At 43.5% G+C, this 19,433-nt stretch overlaps 1 protein-coding gene across 1 annotated transcript in view; it reads left to right on the plus strand.

Moving 5' to 3' along the window:
- Positions 1-19,063, plus strand: part of LOC145343872 (bestrophin-4-like) — a 48,028-nt gene extending 28,965 nt beyond the window's left edge. The window contains exons 7-11 of the mRNA XM_080190346.1: positions 4,628-4,705; positions 5,840-5,992; positions 7,308-7,388; positions 8,544-8,695; positions 13,996-19,063. Coding sequence (XP_080046472.1) covers positions 4,628-4,705; positions 5,840-5,992; positions 7,308-7,388; positions 8,544-8,695; positions 13,996-15,277 — 1,746 coding nt within the window. The 3' untranslated portion in view covers positions 15,278-19,063. The remainder of the gene's footprint in view (positions 1-4,627; positions 4,706-5,839; positions 5,993-7,307; positions 7,389-8,543; positions 8,696-13,995) is intronic.
- The last annotated feature ends 370 nt before the right edge of the window (positions 19,064-19,433 follow it).

The raw sequence follows: 19,433 nt of genomic DNA on the forward strand, positions 1-19,433 counted from the left end.
TTATTGATACCATAGAAGAGTTACCTTTTATTTTCTCTGACTTTAAATACTTTTATAAAATCTCCCCAAAACATTCTGCACTCCAAGAAGAATGTCAAGGATAGAATTTATGTTTTCTTACTGCCCATGATCAATTTTTTTTGTATGTAAAAGGCGTGTGTTTTCTTATTGGAGTGATTCTCCAATTTAATTTGAGCAGGAAGCTTTTTGTGAGTTTCAAAAAGGTTATTTATTACTACATGCTTGCCCCAGATGTTTAAAACATGATGTTTTCACTCACTTGATTCATACACACAAATAATAGATGGCGATGAGATGGAACAATACAATTATAATTTATGACTGTCTCCATCTCTTTCATGATAGGCCTGCAATTTCTTAGATGAGTTGACACTTTAATTGAAATTAAGGGCTTGTAAAGCAGAGGATTCTCCCGGAAGCTTCGATGCTTCTTGAATTCAAATTTCCAGAAGTTTAGATTTGGGTGGACTCAAAGTTGAGACAGTTTGAGGTGAGGAGGCAGAATGCTTCTACCACTTTCAATATACTACTGTTTATTACCTTGGCTGCTTAGATGATGCACAGCAGGCTCAATGGCTTTCTGTCTGCAGAACAGCTCCTTTGCTTCTATTTTAAAATCAGACAACAAAGTGGCTTCCTCACCATGTAATTTATGCAAGTTCAAAGTCCTATTTCGAAAAAGTGATGGTGTTTTGATTACACGTCAAATGTTGTCATTTGACACCTTAAAATTCACACAGTCCAGTTTGGATGAGGAACCATCATAATGCAATGGAAGGTCGAAGGGATCCATTCACATTCACCTAACAGTTTCAATGTTTATTCCTTTTCATGATGAAACAGAAAGATGGGCCAACTAAAATGCCACAATTTTTTTAATGGTGGTTCATCCTTAAACAAAGGGATGTGTGAATTTGTCAGAGGGCTGTCCACATTTAATTAGCTATTTTCTTAAGACCAAGGACCAAAGGAGCTCAAAATGCCAAAAAGTCATCTGATTTTTAGCGGCTGTTTTAATAGTATATTTGCATTCAAAATTTTAAAGTATTGACTGAAAGGTGCTAATAATAAAACATGACGTGTCTCCACAAGAGAAGAAGAATGGAATCTGCGATGACACATTTATTCACCTAGTCTCCACAAACATAAAATTTCCAGCCTTACCCGCCGCAGGAATTGTCATTTGCGGGACAGGAGCTTTGATGGACCATTTAAAGGTCTGTTGCCTCGGGTAGGAGTTTCCAGTCTCGGGACAACTGCAACTGGAAAATCAGACAATGATGCACAGTAATCTGGTATTTCTACAGTTTCTCTGTCACATTTTCTTTCCTTAAAATCCCCCGTTATGTGTGATCTGGTGAATGGTCATTAATATCCAAGGTTTTGGGATGGTAACTCGAGCAGAAATATGATTTTCAATGCAGTTAGGAGTTAGTGGAAGTTCAAATTCCATGCTCGGGAGGAGTCTGGGTTCACGAGGCTGGAGTCAGTTTCAGAGTTTGTTGTAAGTAAATGACTCTGGTTATTTTGTTGGGATGTCTGTAAAGCCCTTAACCCTTTCATGGCCACTTCGCTCTGTCAGAGACCAGAATTCTCCACTCACCTGACGAAGGGGCAAAACCCGAAAACTAGTGGGTTTACTATCAAATAAACCTGTTGGACTTTAACCTGGTGTTGTGAGACTTCTTACTGTGTCCACCCCAGTCCAACACCGGCATCTCCACATCATCACTTCCAGAGCCCAGGGGTCTGATAATTTTGTCTGGTTCATTGGTGGTTCTTATTTCTAGAATGATGGTGTGAGGTATGTTGCTTTTAATCCCTTCTGAGTCATCTGAGTTCTCCCCTGGTATCTTATTGACCTTATTGTCTTAGAAATGAAATTGCTGTTAGGTGGATTTAGCTTTTGAATCTGACCTTGTGATGTTGATTCTGTATTTCCCTTGTGGATTCTCACAAGTGCGGTTTGCCTCAAGGTGCAAAGACTTCCCCTTTTCTGCTTCTTTAGCAAGGGGCTGGTCCCCAATCTGCTCACTGTCCTTTGGGACAGTACTGCTCACAGGTGGCTTTACTGCTACACTGCTTTGTGGCTCTTCAACAGGGTAAGATCTTACCTCACTATCTATCTGCTGGTTGGGAACTTTCTCTGTCCTATTTAAATCCTGAAGGACTGAACCAGACCTTTGCTTTAGCTCTTTATTCCATTTAAATTCTCTGGTTCCCTTCTATTTCCCAGTCCTTGTGAACTGTATTTGACCTTCTTGGCACAGTAGCTGGTACCCCAGCAAATCATTTTCCAACAATAAGTCCAATCCCTCTATGGGCAAGCTCATAATAACCCTGGCCATCAGTGACCCACTTGCTCTGCAGGGGAACCTTTCAAATGTCCCAGGAACCTTCTTACTGGCGTGGTGGTGTTTGTCCTGCTTCCAAGTGGCCACTCAGCAACCTTCCCTACAAGCTGTGTTCTAAAACACCCTGGGTGGGATTTTCTGGCCTCGCTCATTCCAAAACCAGAAAATCCCGCCCTTTCCATGGTTTGCCCTTCGCCCGCTCTGATTCCCATGGTGGGCAGGACAGTAAAATTTACCCCTGTATCCCTGAAAATGGTGTTTCTTTTCTTGGAGCTTGTGATGCAAAATAAGTCTTTTCGTCTTGGTGCAGGAATCATAGAATCTTACAGCACCAAATAGGCCATTTGGCCCACCTTGCCTGGCTCTTTGAAAGAGCTATTCAAATAGTCCCACCCTGTTCTATCCCCCTAACCTGGTGATTCTTTTTTCCTTTTTAAGTACATATCACAATTCCATTTGCTTGGTAGGTATTTTGTCCTACCTCCGCATTCCATTTGAGTCTGGCTTGCTACTTTAAAGACTATGAGTACAGTTCTGACCACAGCTCTCCCTGGTGGATTCTTGGCAAACCAACAGCTGTCTTTTCTATGCCCAGGTTTGCAGCACTGGAAGCAGGATGTGATCAGACTGACTTACTTTCCTGACTCTTTTTAAAGTTGGGGATTGATGTTTCCTGGGTCTTACCTACTCTCCTTTCCTCCAGAGTCTATTATTGTGCGATCTACCTGCTTCTTAACTCTTTGCCAATAAAAGTTACTTGATCCAAATCAGTTTGGGTTTATAGGGTTAGTCATTGTCATTGGCCAGGTTAGCTGCATCTCCAACTCTGCAAAGCCTTTGTTTTGCCTATTTTGAAGCTGTTTGGGAGACAGTTTTTAAACTCCATTAGCAGCACTATCTCTCTTAACCATTTGTGGGTACTGTCTATGTTTAGAGCTCGGACCCTCCCATCAGTTGCTAACTGTTTGGTTCCCTCGAAGACCAGCAAGGTTGGTGTGGGCTGTATAAAGGATTTCAAAAATGTTGGTGGTATGCATCCAATGAGAGTTCATAAGCACTGAGAAGAGTAGCCTTTGTCTGACCGCAACTGGCAAGAACTTTGGCAGGCAGAGTGGAATAAAGTTCACAGGCCTTTCATGCTAGCTGACCTTGTACCAGGAGTATCCAAAAACTCTGCTGCCAATTAAGCTTCCAATTTCTCAAAGGCTGTAAAAAAAGTTTCCACGTCCTCCTCTTCAAACCCAGGGCTAAAGTTGGGAATACTTCAGAAAATGTCTGGATTGAGAGTATTTAAATTATCACCAGCTAAAGTCAGATTCTCTCTGGCTGCCTTTGCAATTTGTCTTGCTCCAGATCAAAGACTTGTGCACCTACACCCTGCAAACCCCAACGAAGCCTTCGGTCCAATGTTGCTGACCATGTCCCAACTCAGCTGCATTTCTCATGCAACTGAATTACAGGCTCCCAACCTTAAGCTTCAAGCTCTGCACCCCAAAGACTCAGCACAAAAATTCTAAAAGTTACATTCCTGGCCATTGCCAGGAACTAGATTTCGGTTCCAGAGCACGTTTCAAAGCAGCTTTAGTAGTTTGCAGTGGGAGAATTGGTTGTGGTGTGATTCAGCTGAAATGAGGAGATAGCCACTATGGGTGAACTCAAGGCACAGGAAATAACTTAAGTAGCTTATCCGAACAAACATGGGCAGCACAGTGGCACAGCAGTTAGCACTGCTGCCTCACAGCACCAGGGACCCAAGTTCGATTCCCAGCTTGGCTCAATGTCTGTGTGGAGTTTGCACATTCTCCCTGTATCTGCATGGGTTTCCTCCCACAGTCCAAAGATTCGCAGATTAGGTAGATTGGCCATGCTAAATTGCCCCTGAATGTTGTGGGGGGCTAGGTAGGTAAATATATGGGGTTATGGGGGGTAGGGCCTGGGTGCAATTGTGGTCAGTGTGGACTTGATGTGCTGATTGTCTCCTTGTGCACTGTAGGATTTTATGATTCTAAACATAGATAACATTGGAATAGTTTAGGTTAGAGGGTCATTAGATTGGTTCCACTGGTCAGCGCAACATCGAGGGCCGAAGGGCCTGTACTGCACTGTAATGTTCTAAGTTCTAAACATCAAAATAGGCTGCAGAGGAAGAAAGGAAAGCAACCATGGATGTTGCAATGCTCTTGTTTTGGAAACTGAGGACTTTGAGAAGTGGGGAAAGGTCCAGAGTATATTTAACTGTGTTGTTCCTACAGGAGGTGAATAACCTGCGTAGCCAGTGTGAGAGGCTGTACAGTTATGACTGGATCAGTGTCCCACTCGTTTACACACAGGTAAGAATCACTATTTCATGTGTATAGTTCAATGCTACACTGGTCAGAAACGTCCAGCAAAAAGTCTGACAACACCAGGTTTAAGTCCAACCGATTTATTAGATAGTAAACTCACAAGCTTTCAAGGTTTCTCTCTTCGTCAGGTGGATGGAGAGTTCCATCTCCATCTCCATCAAATTGCATTATGTATTGTATTTGATAGTTTGATAGTAAACTCACAAGCTTTCGAGGTTTCCCTCTTCATCAGGTGGATGGAGATGGAACTCTCCATCCACCTGATGAAGAGGTACACCTCGAAAGCTTGTGAGTTTACTATCAAATAAATCGGTTGGACTTAAACCTGGTGTTGTCAGACTTCTTACTGTGTTTACCCCAGTCCAACACCAACATCTCCACATCACAGATACGTCCATCCATAGTACATCTAGAGAATGATAACTGAGGCTGACAGATCGGGCAGATTCACTACTCTATCTCAAGGATAGGAATTACTTCTGACATCTGGCAAAAAGACAAAATGCCTCCTGCTGTTGCTTCAAGGGATTTTTAGCTAGGATTTGATATCAGCATAGACAGAAGCTAGGCAGAGAGTCCCCCTTCCTCCAAGATAGATAAACAACTATATTGCAGAATTGCAAATTATCCTGGTTTTAGGGAAGCTGTATTTGCTTTTTAACAGTTTATCATAAAGTTGGGCACCTACACAAGCTTAACCAGGGATAGGCCAAAATCAAACTGAGCAAGATTTTACATAAAGCAGGATTCATAGTTAAGACCAACATGACAACTGATCCTTGGTTCAGTTCTGACTACATGTCATCCAACTTGCAGTGTTACCAACAGCAAAGACTGTATCATAAGTCTCTTATCAATAAAACAGAGATGTAGGGCAGAGCAATTCTGTTCTTAGCCAAAGCAACATTCTTGCTAGACTATTTTTTGTTTGTGAAAGAACAGTGTGCCATTACTGTGGCGGGCATCACAAACATACAATACATAATACAATAATTTCAAGATTGATTGGTTAAAATAAAAGGAGAACAATATCACTGGAAATACATTTGGTGTCTGATTCTAACTGTAATGATGTGGTCTGATTCACATTGGTCTCACTGTCGGTTTGTCATATCCCAGGTTGTCACCATTGCCGTCTACAGCTTCTTCCTGGCCTGCCTAGTTGGTCGGCAATTTCTTGATCCCAGTCAGGGTTACTCAGGACATGAGCTCGACCTCTACGTTCCCGTCTTCACCCTGTTGCAGTTTTTCTTTTATGCTGGTTGGCTTAAGGTAATAGCTCAAATAAGACATGTTCTTCAAAAACAAATCACAAGTGTGTAATCTTGGTGTGTAAAGTGTGTAACAATGAGAAGGGTGCCCTTCCCTGAAATCCTATTACGAAGCTCCCTGGGTGGCTGGTTGACAGATGCACAGCCCAGTGTTGGACTGAGTCACACAGCTAGGCCTCAGGCTCAAAGTCGGGCCTGTGTTATAATGTCATCCAGAACAGCAGAGTGCTAATGATAGACCTCCGCACTCCTGGGCTAGGAAAAGATGAGACAAGAGAAGAAGCAAAATTCAGCAGGCGTTGCTTCCCCTAGTGACTCATGCTGGAATACACATGCATCTAGACAACAGATGAGGACAGTTTTAGGCCTGATTCTTTTGGATTTCATGTCAAAGATCTTTCTTCAGGCAGACACATGAAGAATGGCTGAGGTATGTGAGGTGATTAGCTCCTCGGGAAAACATTCCAATGAATTAACACCCCATTCCCTCCACACACTGTTTTTACAATTGTGTAAAGGTTCTCCCTTTGATCTACTCCCAGACATGAGTTGTGAGTATTGGTCAGCTATAGAAAAGACATTACATAGAAACAGTTGAATTTCTTATGGTTCTGAGTCTTACAGACCACAAGGTTTGCACTGAGCTAGTTTGTCACTGCTGGAGTGACAGTACAACTGCTACGATTAGAATTAGAAATCGTAAAAATCATAAAGTCCCTACAGTGCAGGAGGAGGCCATTCAGCCCATCGAGTCTGCACTAACTACAATCCCACCCTGGCCCTATTCCCACATTTACTCTGTTAATCTCCTAACAGTAAGGGGCAATTTAGCATGGCCAATCCACCTAACCTGCATATCTCTGGAGTGTGGGAAGAAACCAGAGCATCCCGGAGAAAACCCATGCAGATGCAGGGAGAATGTGCAAACTCCACACAGACAGTGACTCAAAGCCGGAACTGAACTCGGGTCCCTGGCGCTGTGAGGCAGCAGTGTTAACCAACTGTGCTACCCTGTCCCCAGTCAGCAAATGCTGATGGTCCTAATTTCTATCAATTGACCTTTGTAGAAAGCATGTGTTTGTAGGTATCAGATGAGACAGGATCATCTGTGCATGAATATCATGTTGAAAACTTGGTGTTACAACTTGGGCAAGAACATTGGCTACTTGGATGGAATGGTCAACATCATCCATATCTTCGGGAAAGGAGAGAAATAGAAACTAAAGCAAGTCTTTCCTGTGGATATTAATTTAACAGGAGAAAATTAACCTGACAGTTCATTTTTATTGTTAACTCGATTGTTTGAAACTGTACAGGTTGCTGAGCAACTGATCAATCCTTTTGGTGAGGACGATGATGACTTTGAGGCGAATTGGCTCATTGACAGAAATTTCCAGGTAATCAACAAACTATCCCAGAGACCCAGCGATCAGGAACGGGAGGATTACACAGTCACCAGCATCATGTCAGAACTGGGGAATTTTCAGGAAAATCAGTCAGTTGGTACAGTGGCGAGATTCTGTTTGTGAGCCCTTAACTATACAATAGTGATCATCTATTATAATAGATAATACACCATTTACAGATATTAAAGCCTTGCATATAAGTGGAATGGCATAAACAGCCATAAGGGAACAGTTCAGTCCTCCAATTTAATCACAAGATCAAATAAGTTATAAGCTGTTTAGCATAGTTGATGATTCAGTGGGGCCAAAAGACATTAACACCTTACTCGTTCAGTTGATGGAAGCTTGAACTCCACCAGGCTGAGCTGATAGGATCTTTGTCTGTGTATATGTGATTCTAGCACTCAGCTAAAGTAGCTTTAACTTCCAACTTGCTGGGCTGATGAATCTTTAAGTGCCAATGAATGGACCCAAGGAGGTTCAGGCTTCAGCATTGGAAGCCGGTGGGACTTTCTGCCTTTAGCATCTTAAACTTCCAGCTATCAAGGCTGATGAGAGCTTAGTCTTTTTAGATTAGAGCAGGCGAATATGTCCTTACTCTCTGATGAATTAAACTGTTCAGGTTTTCCCCTGCAAAGCAGCACAAACCTTCACCCCTTGTCATGGGAACTCTGTCTCCATGTGTTGGGATTGGAATTTTGGCCTTCGGAGGGTCCTTGCATTAAAACAGAGCACAGCATTAATTGTAGCTCTGATTATCGCATTAATTTATAGGGCATGTATTTTCCACAGCTGTCTGGAATCTCCCAATTTGAAGACATAATTTCTAATGCAAGTGAGTGTGAGGCCCAGGCAGAATAACAAGAAACTGAGAACATATGCATGGTACTTAACCTTTACGCTGCTGAATAAACAGTAACCCATATTCTTGTTAACAACTGCACAGTTTATGCTTATTCAGCAGGTTAAAAATTAGTTTAACATGTAACTATGTGGAATTTGTGTTTATTCAGCACTGTAGGGATAGTTCACCGTACTTACAGAATTTCTGCTTACTCAGTAATGTGAGTTACTGATTATATAATTGTACAGAAGTTTAACATCAGAGGAGGTTGAGATTTTATACATTCCGAATTTTCTTTTTAGGTTTCTCTCCTGGCCGTTGATGAAATGCATCAGAACTTACCAGCTCTCGAGAAGGATAAGTACTGGAATGACAATGATCCTAAACCTCCGTACACTGCAGCCACCACAGAACATCGGAAAACCTCCTTCCTTGGCTCCACTTTTGATATCAGGTTGATTGTTTTTACAGAGAAATTCTTTATAAAACCAAAAAAAAACAAATTTCCCCATAATTATAGTGGCAGTGGTGATCTTTCTGTCAGATGAGACGCTGCTATGCGTGCCTAACCATCCTGTAATCACCATGGAGTTGGCCTTGGTGCATCTTTGATTTTTTTTCATAATAAGAAGAACACAAAGAAAAGAGGAAAACCACTAAAGCCCATGGGAGACACGGGATAATAATTACGTTGCAAAAACAGTTCCTTCCCTTAAACTTGTCCTTCTTGATGTGCAGAACGCAAACCTCCTTCTCACTAGTTAACCATATGATCCAGGCCTTTCCCTCTCTTACTCCACACCACCAAGCTCACCCCTAACGTAACCTGATAGCCCTTCATTGGTATCCAACGACCACAATGTGCAGCATGGTACCACTGCCTGGCATCATTCTGCTCACCCAGGGCTTGAGCTGCTGCCAATAGCGACACCTACTCTCGCTCTTACGCATACATACAATTCCAATGCCTCAGCAGATGAGCTGCCTCCGAATAATCGTGATTCATATATTTGGGTAGAATATGAGCAGATGGCCATGCGATAACATTATTGTTACGAATTGATGGGATTAACTGCATGAGTTAACAATAAAAGTCCATTTACTTTAAATAGATTAACGCTGCTGCTAAAAAAGTGAGTGAAATAATATGTGACTAATACAACCAGAGTACAGAGTTGTAATAAAATGGTCAGATCCTGGGCCTTTGTTTTTCTTGCTTGTGAGAAATGGCCCAGCTGCCATTCGGCACCATTCTGAACTGGTACTTTTGAAATCAGGAGAGAGTTTTATAATCTCCTATTGGTTTGTTTGAAGTCAGGGAGCTGGGGGCCTCATAAAGTAAATGGCTCTCTCACCCATCCCCAATCTGTCTCCCATCTTACAGGGAATGGGTAGACAGTCAGACAAACTGCCTGCCTGCCCTTGGGCCTACTCAGCCCCTTATGGGTGGCACGATGGCACAGTGGTTAGCACTATTGCCTCACAGCGCCACAACCTCAGTTCAATTCCGGGTCACTGTCTGTGGAAAACTGTGGAGTTTTCACATTCTCCCACGCTTTCCTCCCAGTGGTCCAAAGATGTGCAGGTTAGGTTGACTGGCCATGATAAATTGCCCCTTAGTATCAGGGGGCTTGCTGGGTAAATATGTGGGGTTACGGGGATAGAAGCAGGGTGGTATTGTTTTCGGTATGGACTCGATGGGCCAAATGGCATCCTTCTGCACTGTAAATTCTATGATATGTCTTAGCGGACTATTAAAGGGCTTCAATCCACAGGGGAAGACTGAAACAAGTCAGGGAGTCTGGCAGCTTTCCCTGTACAAACTGCTGGTGGACATAAAGGGCATTGGAGGCACACCCCACTTGTAAGCGGCCCTCTGAACGGTCCCCAGCCCCCCACTCCCTTGATGGGATCTGCCAGGCAGACCTATCTGAAATTCCCTGAAGTCCAGTATCCATGACCCTTCCTCCCTGGGAACAGCTCAGTCCATGTGCTGCTGAGCTTACAGAGCTGCCTTCCAATCAGACTGGCTCTCCAGGGTAGCACTTGGGGACGTCACAGATGAACATGCATCAAGGATGTTTTCCAACAGAGATTGGTGAATAGTGGCAGTTAAGGAAACCTACTCCCAGACTTTGGGCCTTACTGGCCCCACCACTGATTATTACATTTCACAGAACTGAAAGAAATCACTTGGCGCTCCATATCCTAATAATACTTTGAGTGAAAAGTTCCCTCCTAATCTTTGTCTCTGTACTTTTGCCAATTGTCTTAAATTTACATGCTCTGGTTACTGACTCACTGACCAGTGGAAACGATTTTTTTCCTGATTACTTTGTAAAAGCCCTTCTAATAGATCGCTCCTTTGTTCCAATACAATGAGCCCCAGTTTCTCTAGTCTTTCCTCTTAACTAAAGCTTCTCAACCCTCAGGAAATCTCTTTTGCATACTTTCCATGACCCTGATAGGATTCCAAGTGAAGTACTCAAAACTGTACACACTATTCCATTGTGGCTTAGCCATTGATTTGTACAGATTTAGCAATAACTCTTCATTTATTTATAAGATCTGGGATACATTTGGGCCCCAAGGAGGTGAGTTAGATCAGGCTGAAGAAATTCACTTCTTATTTCCATTTTTTGTACATTTGTACTTTCCAGCCAACTTTCCTGACCACCATCCCTCCCTCCTCTAGTATCGTTCCTCTAGTCCTTCCTTGCTATTTTAAGAAATTGGAGGGTATTCAACAACCAACAAGTTCACCTGATGTCAATATATGTAGATATTTGCCAGCAGGAAAGACAGTAAAAACAGGAGCCTTGACTGAACTTCATCTAGCTACCCCACAACATTAAAGCCAATTATAGAATCTCAATGGATTCCCTGTGGATTGAAGTTGGACCTAAGGAACAGGTGTACTTTCCATCAAGGCGCTGGGCTCCAGCCTCCTCCCATCTGGGGGGGGTGGTGACCATAGTTTTGTGAAACAGACTGATAACTGAAATTCAATGCTGGTCTTGAGCCATAGGATTAACAATTATCTTTATGTGATATCACTCACAAACTTCACTCCATGGTCAAAAAAAGTACAGGCTAAAACTAATAGTTAGATTTATATATTGCAAACATTACACAGAAGCACCATAATAGAAGTATGATGTTTAAAATAATAAAGGTACATATGATCTACATGAGAATAAAAATAATCATTTGGAATGTACTTTTTACATTTTTGATTAGTTAGAATGCATTTGATGAAACAGTATCTTTGCAGGACTACATGATGAAAATTGAACATGAATGATATGGCTGCCCAATCCATGGAGTTCAGATCGCCAAATAGATCTAAAGCAGCATAATGAGCCCTGGGGACTTACAAATTAAAACCATGCCAATGCAAGCCTATGGACAGTCTAACAACACCAGAGACAGAATTTAATGACCACTCCCAAGGAGGGTTTGGTGGCAAAGGGGGCATTTACTCAGGCGTGAAGGTGGCAGATGGAGACCCCTCTGCCTTCTTGCCACCCACTGCCTTAAGTCCATGGTGGAAAGGCCCAGGGATGATTTCCCATCTCTGCCATCAATGGAAGCCCATAATGCACATTTAGGCACACTTAAGGGCCTCATCCTGTCTGAATTGGTATTCACTCCACAGGGGGTGAGACACTCACCATGTGGAATGCCTGTAAAGCAAACCCTGTTAGGATGGCTTGTGGGTTCGCAGCGCAAGGTCCTTGTTCAAAGGTACTCAGTGCCTGAGTAAGAGATCCACTATTGAGAAGGGAGGAGTGCAGATGGTGGGAGCCTTCCCCCGCCATTATCGCTGACCTCAATTACCCTCTCCCGACCATCACCCTACAACCCCATCCCACAGTGGTCCATCAAACCATCCTAGGACTTGGTTGGGTGTTATACCAGCCACAATGTGAAGATGCCAGTGTTGGACTGGGGTAAACACAGTAAGAAGTCTCACAACATCAGGTTAAAGTCCAACAGGTTTATTTGGTAGTAAACGCCACTAGCTTTCAGGGTTTGCCCCTTCGTCAGGTGAGTGGCCTTTATATGCTCTGTTTGTGATCAGAATTCCCACTCACCTGACGAAGGGGCAAACCCCAAAAGCTAGTAGCGTTTACTACTAAATAAACCTGTTGGATTTTAACCTGGTGTTGTGAGACTTCTTACTGTGTTATACCAGCCACAGCCACTGCTTCCCTTGTGGCGCTGCATAGCAATTAAGTGCTGCTCTCTTCTGGCCAGCAGTCCTCAGCAGGTAGGACTTCCTCCCTGGGATCCGTGATCCTAAGAACATAAGAACATAAGAAGTAGGAGTGGGCCATCTAGCCCTTCGAGCCCGCCCCGCCATTCAATAAGATCATGGCTGATCTGAAGTGGCTCAGTTCCACTTTCCCGCTTTCAACCCATAACCCTTAATTCCCTTGCCTACCAAAAACCTATCTACCCGTGACTTAAATATATTTAGCGGGGTAGCCTCCACCACTTCAACAGGCAGAGAATTCCAGAGATTCACCACCCTCTGAGTGAAGAAGTTCCTCCTCAACTCTGTTCTAAACTGCACCCCCCTTTTCCTGAGGTTGTGTCCTCTAGTCCTGCTGTCCTTTCTGAGCGGGAAGAATCTCTCTACCTCTACCCTATCCATCCCCTTCATTATCTTATATGTCTCTATAAGATCCCCCCCTCATCCTTCTAAACTCCAACGAGTACAGACCCAGTCCATTTAGTCTCTCTTCATAGTCCAACCCCCTCATCATCCTAGGGAAGACCCACTGCTGCTGCCCACTTAATATCCAAAAAGAGCTGGAGCTCTTGCCAGCTCTCAAGATGATGGGCAAGAGAGCTTTGCTGCTTCCATTAAATATCACCTAACGTTTCTTTTACATTGTGCAGAGCACTCATGATGGGGAATTCTTGTTTCTAAAATCATTCTTTAATGTGTCACCATCAGGATAACTGAATTCAACTGTCCTGGTCATTAACATTTCAAAACAGCCATTGGTCATCTTATAACTTTTGACTTAAACCTGGACAAATGCTTTGACATAAACAAATAAACTTCATCAAAAACATGTATTTCTCATTGCTATGATCCAAATGTGGCACAGCACAGACTATTCCTAATTTTGTTCATTACATTTACTTTATCCACTGAAAAATACACAAAATATCATTGAGTGAACCTACATTTTCATCCAAAAATTGTTGTAAAGTGATCAAGACTTCAAATCCTAACCAATTCATTTTAAAGTTTAAAGTTTATTTACTTGTATCACAAGTAGTCTTACATTAGCACTGCAATTAAGTTACTATGAAAATCCCCTAGTCGCCACACTCTGGCGCCTGTTCAGGTACGGAAGGAGAACTTAGTATGGCCAATGCACACCTTTCAGACTGTGGGAGGAAATTGGAGGACCCGAAGGAAACCCACACAGATACAGGGAGAACATGCAGACTCCACACAGTCAGCAACCCAAGCCGGGAATCGAACCAAGTCCCTGGTGTTGAGGCAGCAGTGCTAACCTTGCCACTGGAATCTGGAAGCAAATACCACCCCAGCTGAGATCAGCAAATATGGGAATCTAATTTGTCTAATCTGTCAGGGTCAATTGAGTGGTGACTCTGCCAGCTGAGTCACTGGGGAAACTTTCAGAATACCAGTTATTTGTCTTGCAAGAGACTTTGTTTCTATGGGTGTTTTATTTGCTGACAGAAATCTTACATTTATGTCCCTTACAGCATGCTTAAAGAGGAAATGGAGTTTCAGCCCCTGGAACAGATCAATGAAAATGAAGAAGTAAACCACGCCACTCCTCTTCTGAGTAACTTAGGCCGACTCTTTGGATTTCCAACAACCAACCTGCAGAACATTTCCAGATCTACTCCTCGAATTAACCTAATGAGGAAGAGGAATGGTGCATTGTCGCAGGCTGCTATGTACAGCTTCCTGAGCTCAGAATCAACACCTAATGGGTTTCACAAGCCAGGATGTCTGCCTCCAAACAGACCCTTTGCAAGAATTCACCGAGCCTCATCCTCTTCTCATTCACCTTTAGGATCCACCCACGGTTGCATAACCATGGATAGCGAGGCAGGGGATTTTGACAGCTTCATCTCCTCTTCACTCTATGACAGACCTGGGTACTACAGCGCTCCTCAAACACCTATCCAATCCATTCCCATGACATTTCCACTCAAACGGATTCCTTTAAAGAAGCCCTCTATGCTTGCCAACATCTCCGTCTCCTCTGCCGGAAACCACGGGAGTAATAGCAGTGTGTCTGCCTCCAAATCGGAAGAGCTAGACAAGGGAAACAGCACGAATGCCAATAAAAACATCTCCTTGAATGAACCTTCAGAGAAAGTCATAATGGTGGACAGCAGTCAGATGGCAACCGAAGTAGAAAGTGCCACAAGTACCCACTCCTTAAACAGCAAGGAAACTCTAATGCCATCACCCAGCAGCTTGAGTCATGATAGCTGCAATAACTTACTACTGGTTCCTGAAAGTCCACGCTGTCTCCTCAGAGACAGCTCTTCAGATGTGGATAAACTGAACGAAATGAAGCAGAAGCTCAGCACAAGCCTTGGTTTCCCAGCACACAAGCATCCAAGACTAACCCTCGATTCCCTTGGACATGCCAGTAGTGCAGACATTTCAAATTCTTCATTCAACACTCCGGGCTGTAGCACAACTATGTCCGCCTTCTCCTTCACACCAGTGTCCTCCCCAATGCTGGGCAGGTCAAGGATACTAACTGGAGCCATCTCTAGCACCGATTATAAAGCAGGAAGCAAGCTTTCCCCTGGGTTTTCTGAAGTGGGGTCCTCCTCCAAATACAACAATATAACCATTGCTGAATGCACCACCGATGCCAATATGAAGCAACATGCTTCAAATGATACAAGATTCTCTCTCAACGACGGGGACCTGGTCAACTTGATGGATACCATAATTGAAACAGCAGAAAACATTCCTGATAATGGGAAAATGAATAAGCACTCAGAGACAAACGACTGAGATAAAACACTAAAGATTGCATATCTCATTTCTTTCCGTTTTTCTATATCTTCACTCTGAAGACTTATTTTGGACAAAGCAAATAATTAACACAGCTCCAAAGTAGCACATATTAAAGTAGACTTGCACAATAAGCAATATGATGTTTAGTGCAGGCTTGCTGCATGATGATTTCTCCAGAAAAACCAGAAGCTTTAAGAAATATTTGGAGTGGAAAGAAAAAGGAGACAAGGTGGAATTTTGTCTTTTTTTAACAATGTTTCAAGTCAGGCAGGAAAAGCAGTGTGTGGCCTTCCCACTGCACTACTGGCTTTTCTCACCATGTTTTTGATCCTAGCGGTGGGTCCCATGGCATCACAGCTCGTGTCCTGCCAGCAACCTCTGTCCCTGACAGATTGTAGTCCCCTTTTTAATGGGCACCCCTTTCTCTAAACACTATAAATTAAAAGGATTCCCCTCCCCGCCATGGACTCAGGAGGCCACCTCCACCACCATGGACCACCCCCCCCTTTACCAGAACATCCCAGTGGAAGCCCCCCCTGCAGCACTGCCCAGACATTGCCTCTTGGCACTGTTCCCTGGAGTACAGACTGGGCATGACCTTCTCTAGCTTGGGGCTGTATTTATCTGTGTAGCCCCAGCGGGGACCATTCACCAAATGCCTGTTTGTCCAGACCTGTTGTAAACCTTGCTGGCAATCATATCGGGTCCCTGGCAAAGGGAGGCAGCATTGCCACCGTGCAGCCCACTGTGTATCTTCCTGATATATAGTACAGTTAGTTGGTTCTTGAGTCTGGCAATGAATTCGTCAGGGACCCAGTTAGTTGATGCAAGTATAGTTTCCTAGATTCTTTCAGTGTGGCTCATGTCTCACATATCACCCACAATGGCCAGTTCACTTAGGAGTAAAATGTGTGTTTGATTTAAATTTTTTGCATAGAACTTTATACACCAGTACCTTGTCAACCTATGCTTCCTCAAATAAGAACATAAGAAATAGGAGCAGGAGTAGGCCATCTAGCCCTTCGAGCCTGCCCCGCCATTCAATAAGATCATGGCTGATCTGTCGCTGCTCAGTTCCACATTCCCGCCCTCTCCCCATAACCCTTAATCTCCTCTCTTATCAAAAACCCATCAACCCGCGTCTTAAAAATATTTAGCAAGGTAGCCTCCACCACTTCAACGGGCAGAGAATTCCAGAGATTCACCACCCTTTGAGTGAAGAAGTTCCTCCTCAACCCCGTTCTAAACCGCCCCCCCTTTATCTTGAGGCTGTGCCCTCTAGTCCTACTATCCTTTCTGAGCGGGAAGAGTCTCTCCACCTCTATCCTATCCATCCCATTCATCATCTTATACGTCTCGATGAGATCTCCCCTCATTCTTCTAAACTCTAACGAGTACAAGCCTAGTTTATTCAGCCTCTCCTCATAGCTCAACCACCTCAACTCCGGCATCAGCCTAGTAAAGCTCCTCCGCACTCCCTCCAAGGCCAAAATATCCTTGCGTAAGTACGGCGCCCAAAACTGCACACAGTACTCCAGCTGCGGCCTCACCAGTGCCCTATACAGCCGCAGCAAGACCTCCCTACTTTTATATTCAATCCCCCTCGCTATGAAGGCCAGCATCCCATTCGCCTTCCTGATCACCTGCTGCACCTGCAGGCTGGGTTTTTGCGACTCATGCACAAGGACCCCGAGGTCCCTCTGCACCGTCGCATGCTGCAGTTTTTCGCCACGTAAGTGATAATCCTTCCTACCATTATTCCTACCAAAGTGGACCACCTCGCACTTGCCAACATTAAATTCCATTTGCCATTTCCTGGCCCATTCGCCCAGCCTATCTAGATCCTTCTGTAGACTCTCCACACCCTCCGCACAATTTGCCGTTCCACCAATCTTGGTGTCATCAGCAAATAAGGAAAAAAATTTTTTTTGCTTAGCCACAAGAAAAGAATTTAGAGATGAAGGAAGAGGAATATAAAATAGAATGAAGGTAGGGAAAAAGACACACATCGAATGTCTTTAGGCAACATGGAGGCACAGTAGTTAGCAGTGCTGCCTCACAGCACCAGGAACCCTGGTTTAATTCCTGGCTTAGGTCATTGTCTGGGTGGAGTTTACACATTCTCCCTGTGTCTGTGTGGGTTTCTTCTGGGTTCTCCTCCAGTCCAAAGATGTGGGGCTTAGGTGGATTGGCCATTCTAAATTGCCACTCAGTATCAGGGGGACTAGCTAGCGTAAATGCATGGGGTTGTGGGGGTGGGGCCTGCATGGGATTGCAGTCGGTACAGACTTAATGGGCTGAATAGCCTCCTTCTGCATTGTAGGATTCTATGGTTCTAAGATTCAATGTGTGGCAAGGAAGGTTGGTGAGAGAGACACAGTGAAAGGTCATGAATGCAGGAAGAGACACCTTTAAGAATTGGAAAAGTAGAGAGATATACATTAAAGAGCTGGAGGTTGAAGCTAAGAATTAGCAGTTGAGGTGACTACATTGTTCAGAGATAGGTGAACAATGTGATACTCTGAGGGAAGGGAAGGCTGAGAAGTGAAGCATACTGAAAATTTAGAAATATAGGAAGGCAAAAACAGCAGTCATCAAAGGTTGAGAAACACAAAAATACAAGAAATGAAATGAGAGAGGAAAATAAGATTGGAAACGACAGGATAGATACACAATGGGTAAAAGAGGGATGAGATGCAGTTGCATTAATGATGAAGAAAGTGTCAAAATACGGAAATATTGGTATTTGAAGATGGAAGGGGACACAGGCTTGTCAGTAGTTAGTTAGAGGAAACTTTTTCTCATCTACGATGGCACACTGGTTAGCACTGCTGCCTCACAGCACAAGGGACCCGGGTTCAATTCTGGCTTTGGGTGACTGTATGGAGTTTGCATGTTCTCCCCGTGTCTGCGTGGGTTTCCTCTGGGTGCTCCAGTTTCCTCCCACTGTCCAAAGATATACAGGTTAGGTTGATTGGCCGTGCTAAATTGCCCTTTAGTGTCAGGGAGCAAGCTGGATAAATGCATAGGATTACGGGGATAGGGCCTGGGTGGGATTGTTGTCAGTGCAGACTCAACGGGCCAAATGGCTTCCTCCTGCACTGTAGGGATTTTATCTATGACACTAGAATCAGACAAACAATGTGACAAATCAGATACACTGGCAAGGTTGAGAGAGAGGATGGTGAAACGCATTGAAACATTGCAATGGAATGCAACAAGGATTAGAGATGCAGGGAGTCATATGGAAGAGTTAGAGACGGTGGAGAGGAGGGTGAAGAGATGTACTGAAGGTCCAGAGATAGGAAGAGAGACAAAAAACATAACTGGCTAGAAATGATGGATACACACTGAAGTGTTCGAGACAGAGTGTAGAGTAGACTGAAGTCTTGGAGATAGAGGAAGATAAATAAAAGTGTTGAAGATGGAGGCATGGACCTAAACAGTTAGAAATAGTTGGAGACATACACTTAAGATTTGGAGACAGGTCAGAAACATACTAAGGTTCAGAAACACATCCTGGACATGCTCTTTTCCACTTTCTTCCATCGGGAGAAAGATACAAAAGTCTGAGAACACATACCAAATGACTCAAGAGCAGCTTCTTCCCTGCTACCATGACTTTTGAATGGACCTACTTTATATTAACCTCATCCTCCTCTAAACCCTATCTGTAACTGCAACACTATATTCTGCACCCTCTCCTTTCCTTATCCCCTATGTACTCAATGAATGGCATGTTTTTGTCTGTATACAGCGCAATAAATAATACTTTTCACCACATTCCAATCCATGTGACAATAATAAATCAAATGAAGAACGGATGGAAAAATATACTGACACTACTCACGAGTTAGCTTTGAACTTCAGACTCTTACAGATAAAAGGCTGCTCTCTGGATTAGTTGGATGCCTGAATTTGTCACTCCTACCTGTGAAATATGGGTAAAGTCCAAATGAGATCAACAGAAACACAAAGGTAGATTTTATTCAAAATGACGAAGACAGAATTTCTGCAGATTCTAGAAATTCTTTATTATTACTAAACTTCAGCTCGCAATAATACTTCTTCAACTGACAATCTTTATGTCGCATAATGATTTATGCTCTATTTTGAAGTGTATTATTTACTGTAATGTCACTTCATCATACTC

The sequence above is a fragment of the Carcharhinus amblyrhynchos genome, chromosome 6 (assembly GCF_965287045.1).
Source record: "Carcharhinus amblyrhynchos chromosome 6, sCarAmb.v2.hapA, whole genome shotgun sequence".
Lineage (NCBI taxonomy): Eukaryota > Metazoa > Chordata > Chondrichthyes > Carcharhiniformes > Carcharhinidae > Carcharhinus > Carcharhinus amblyrhynchos.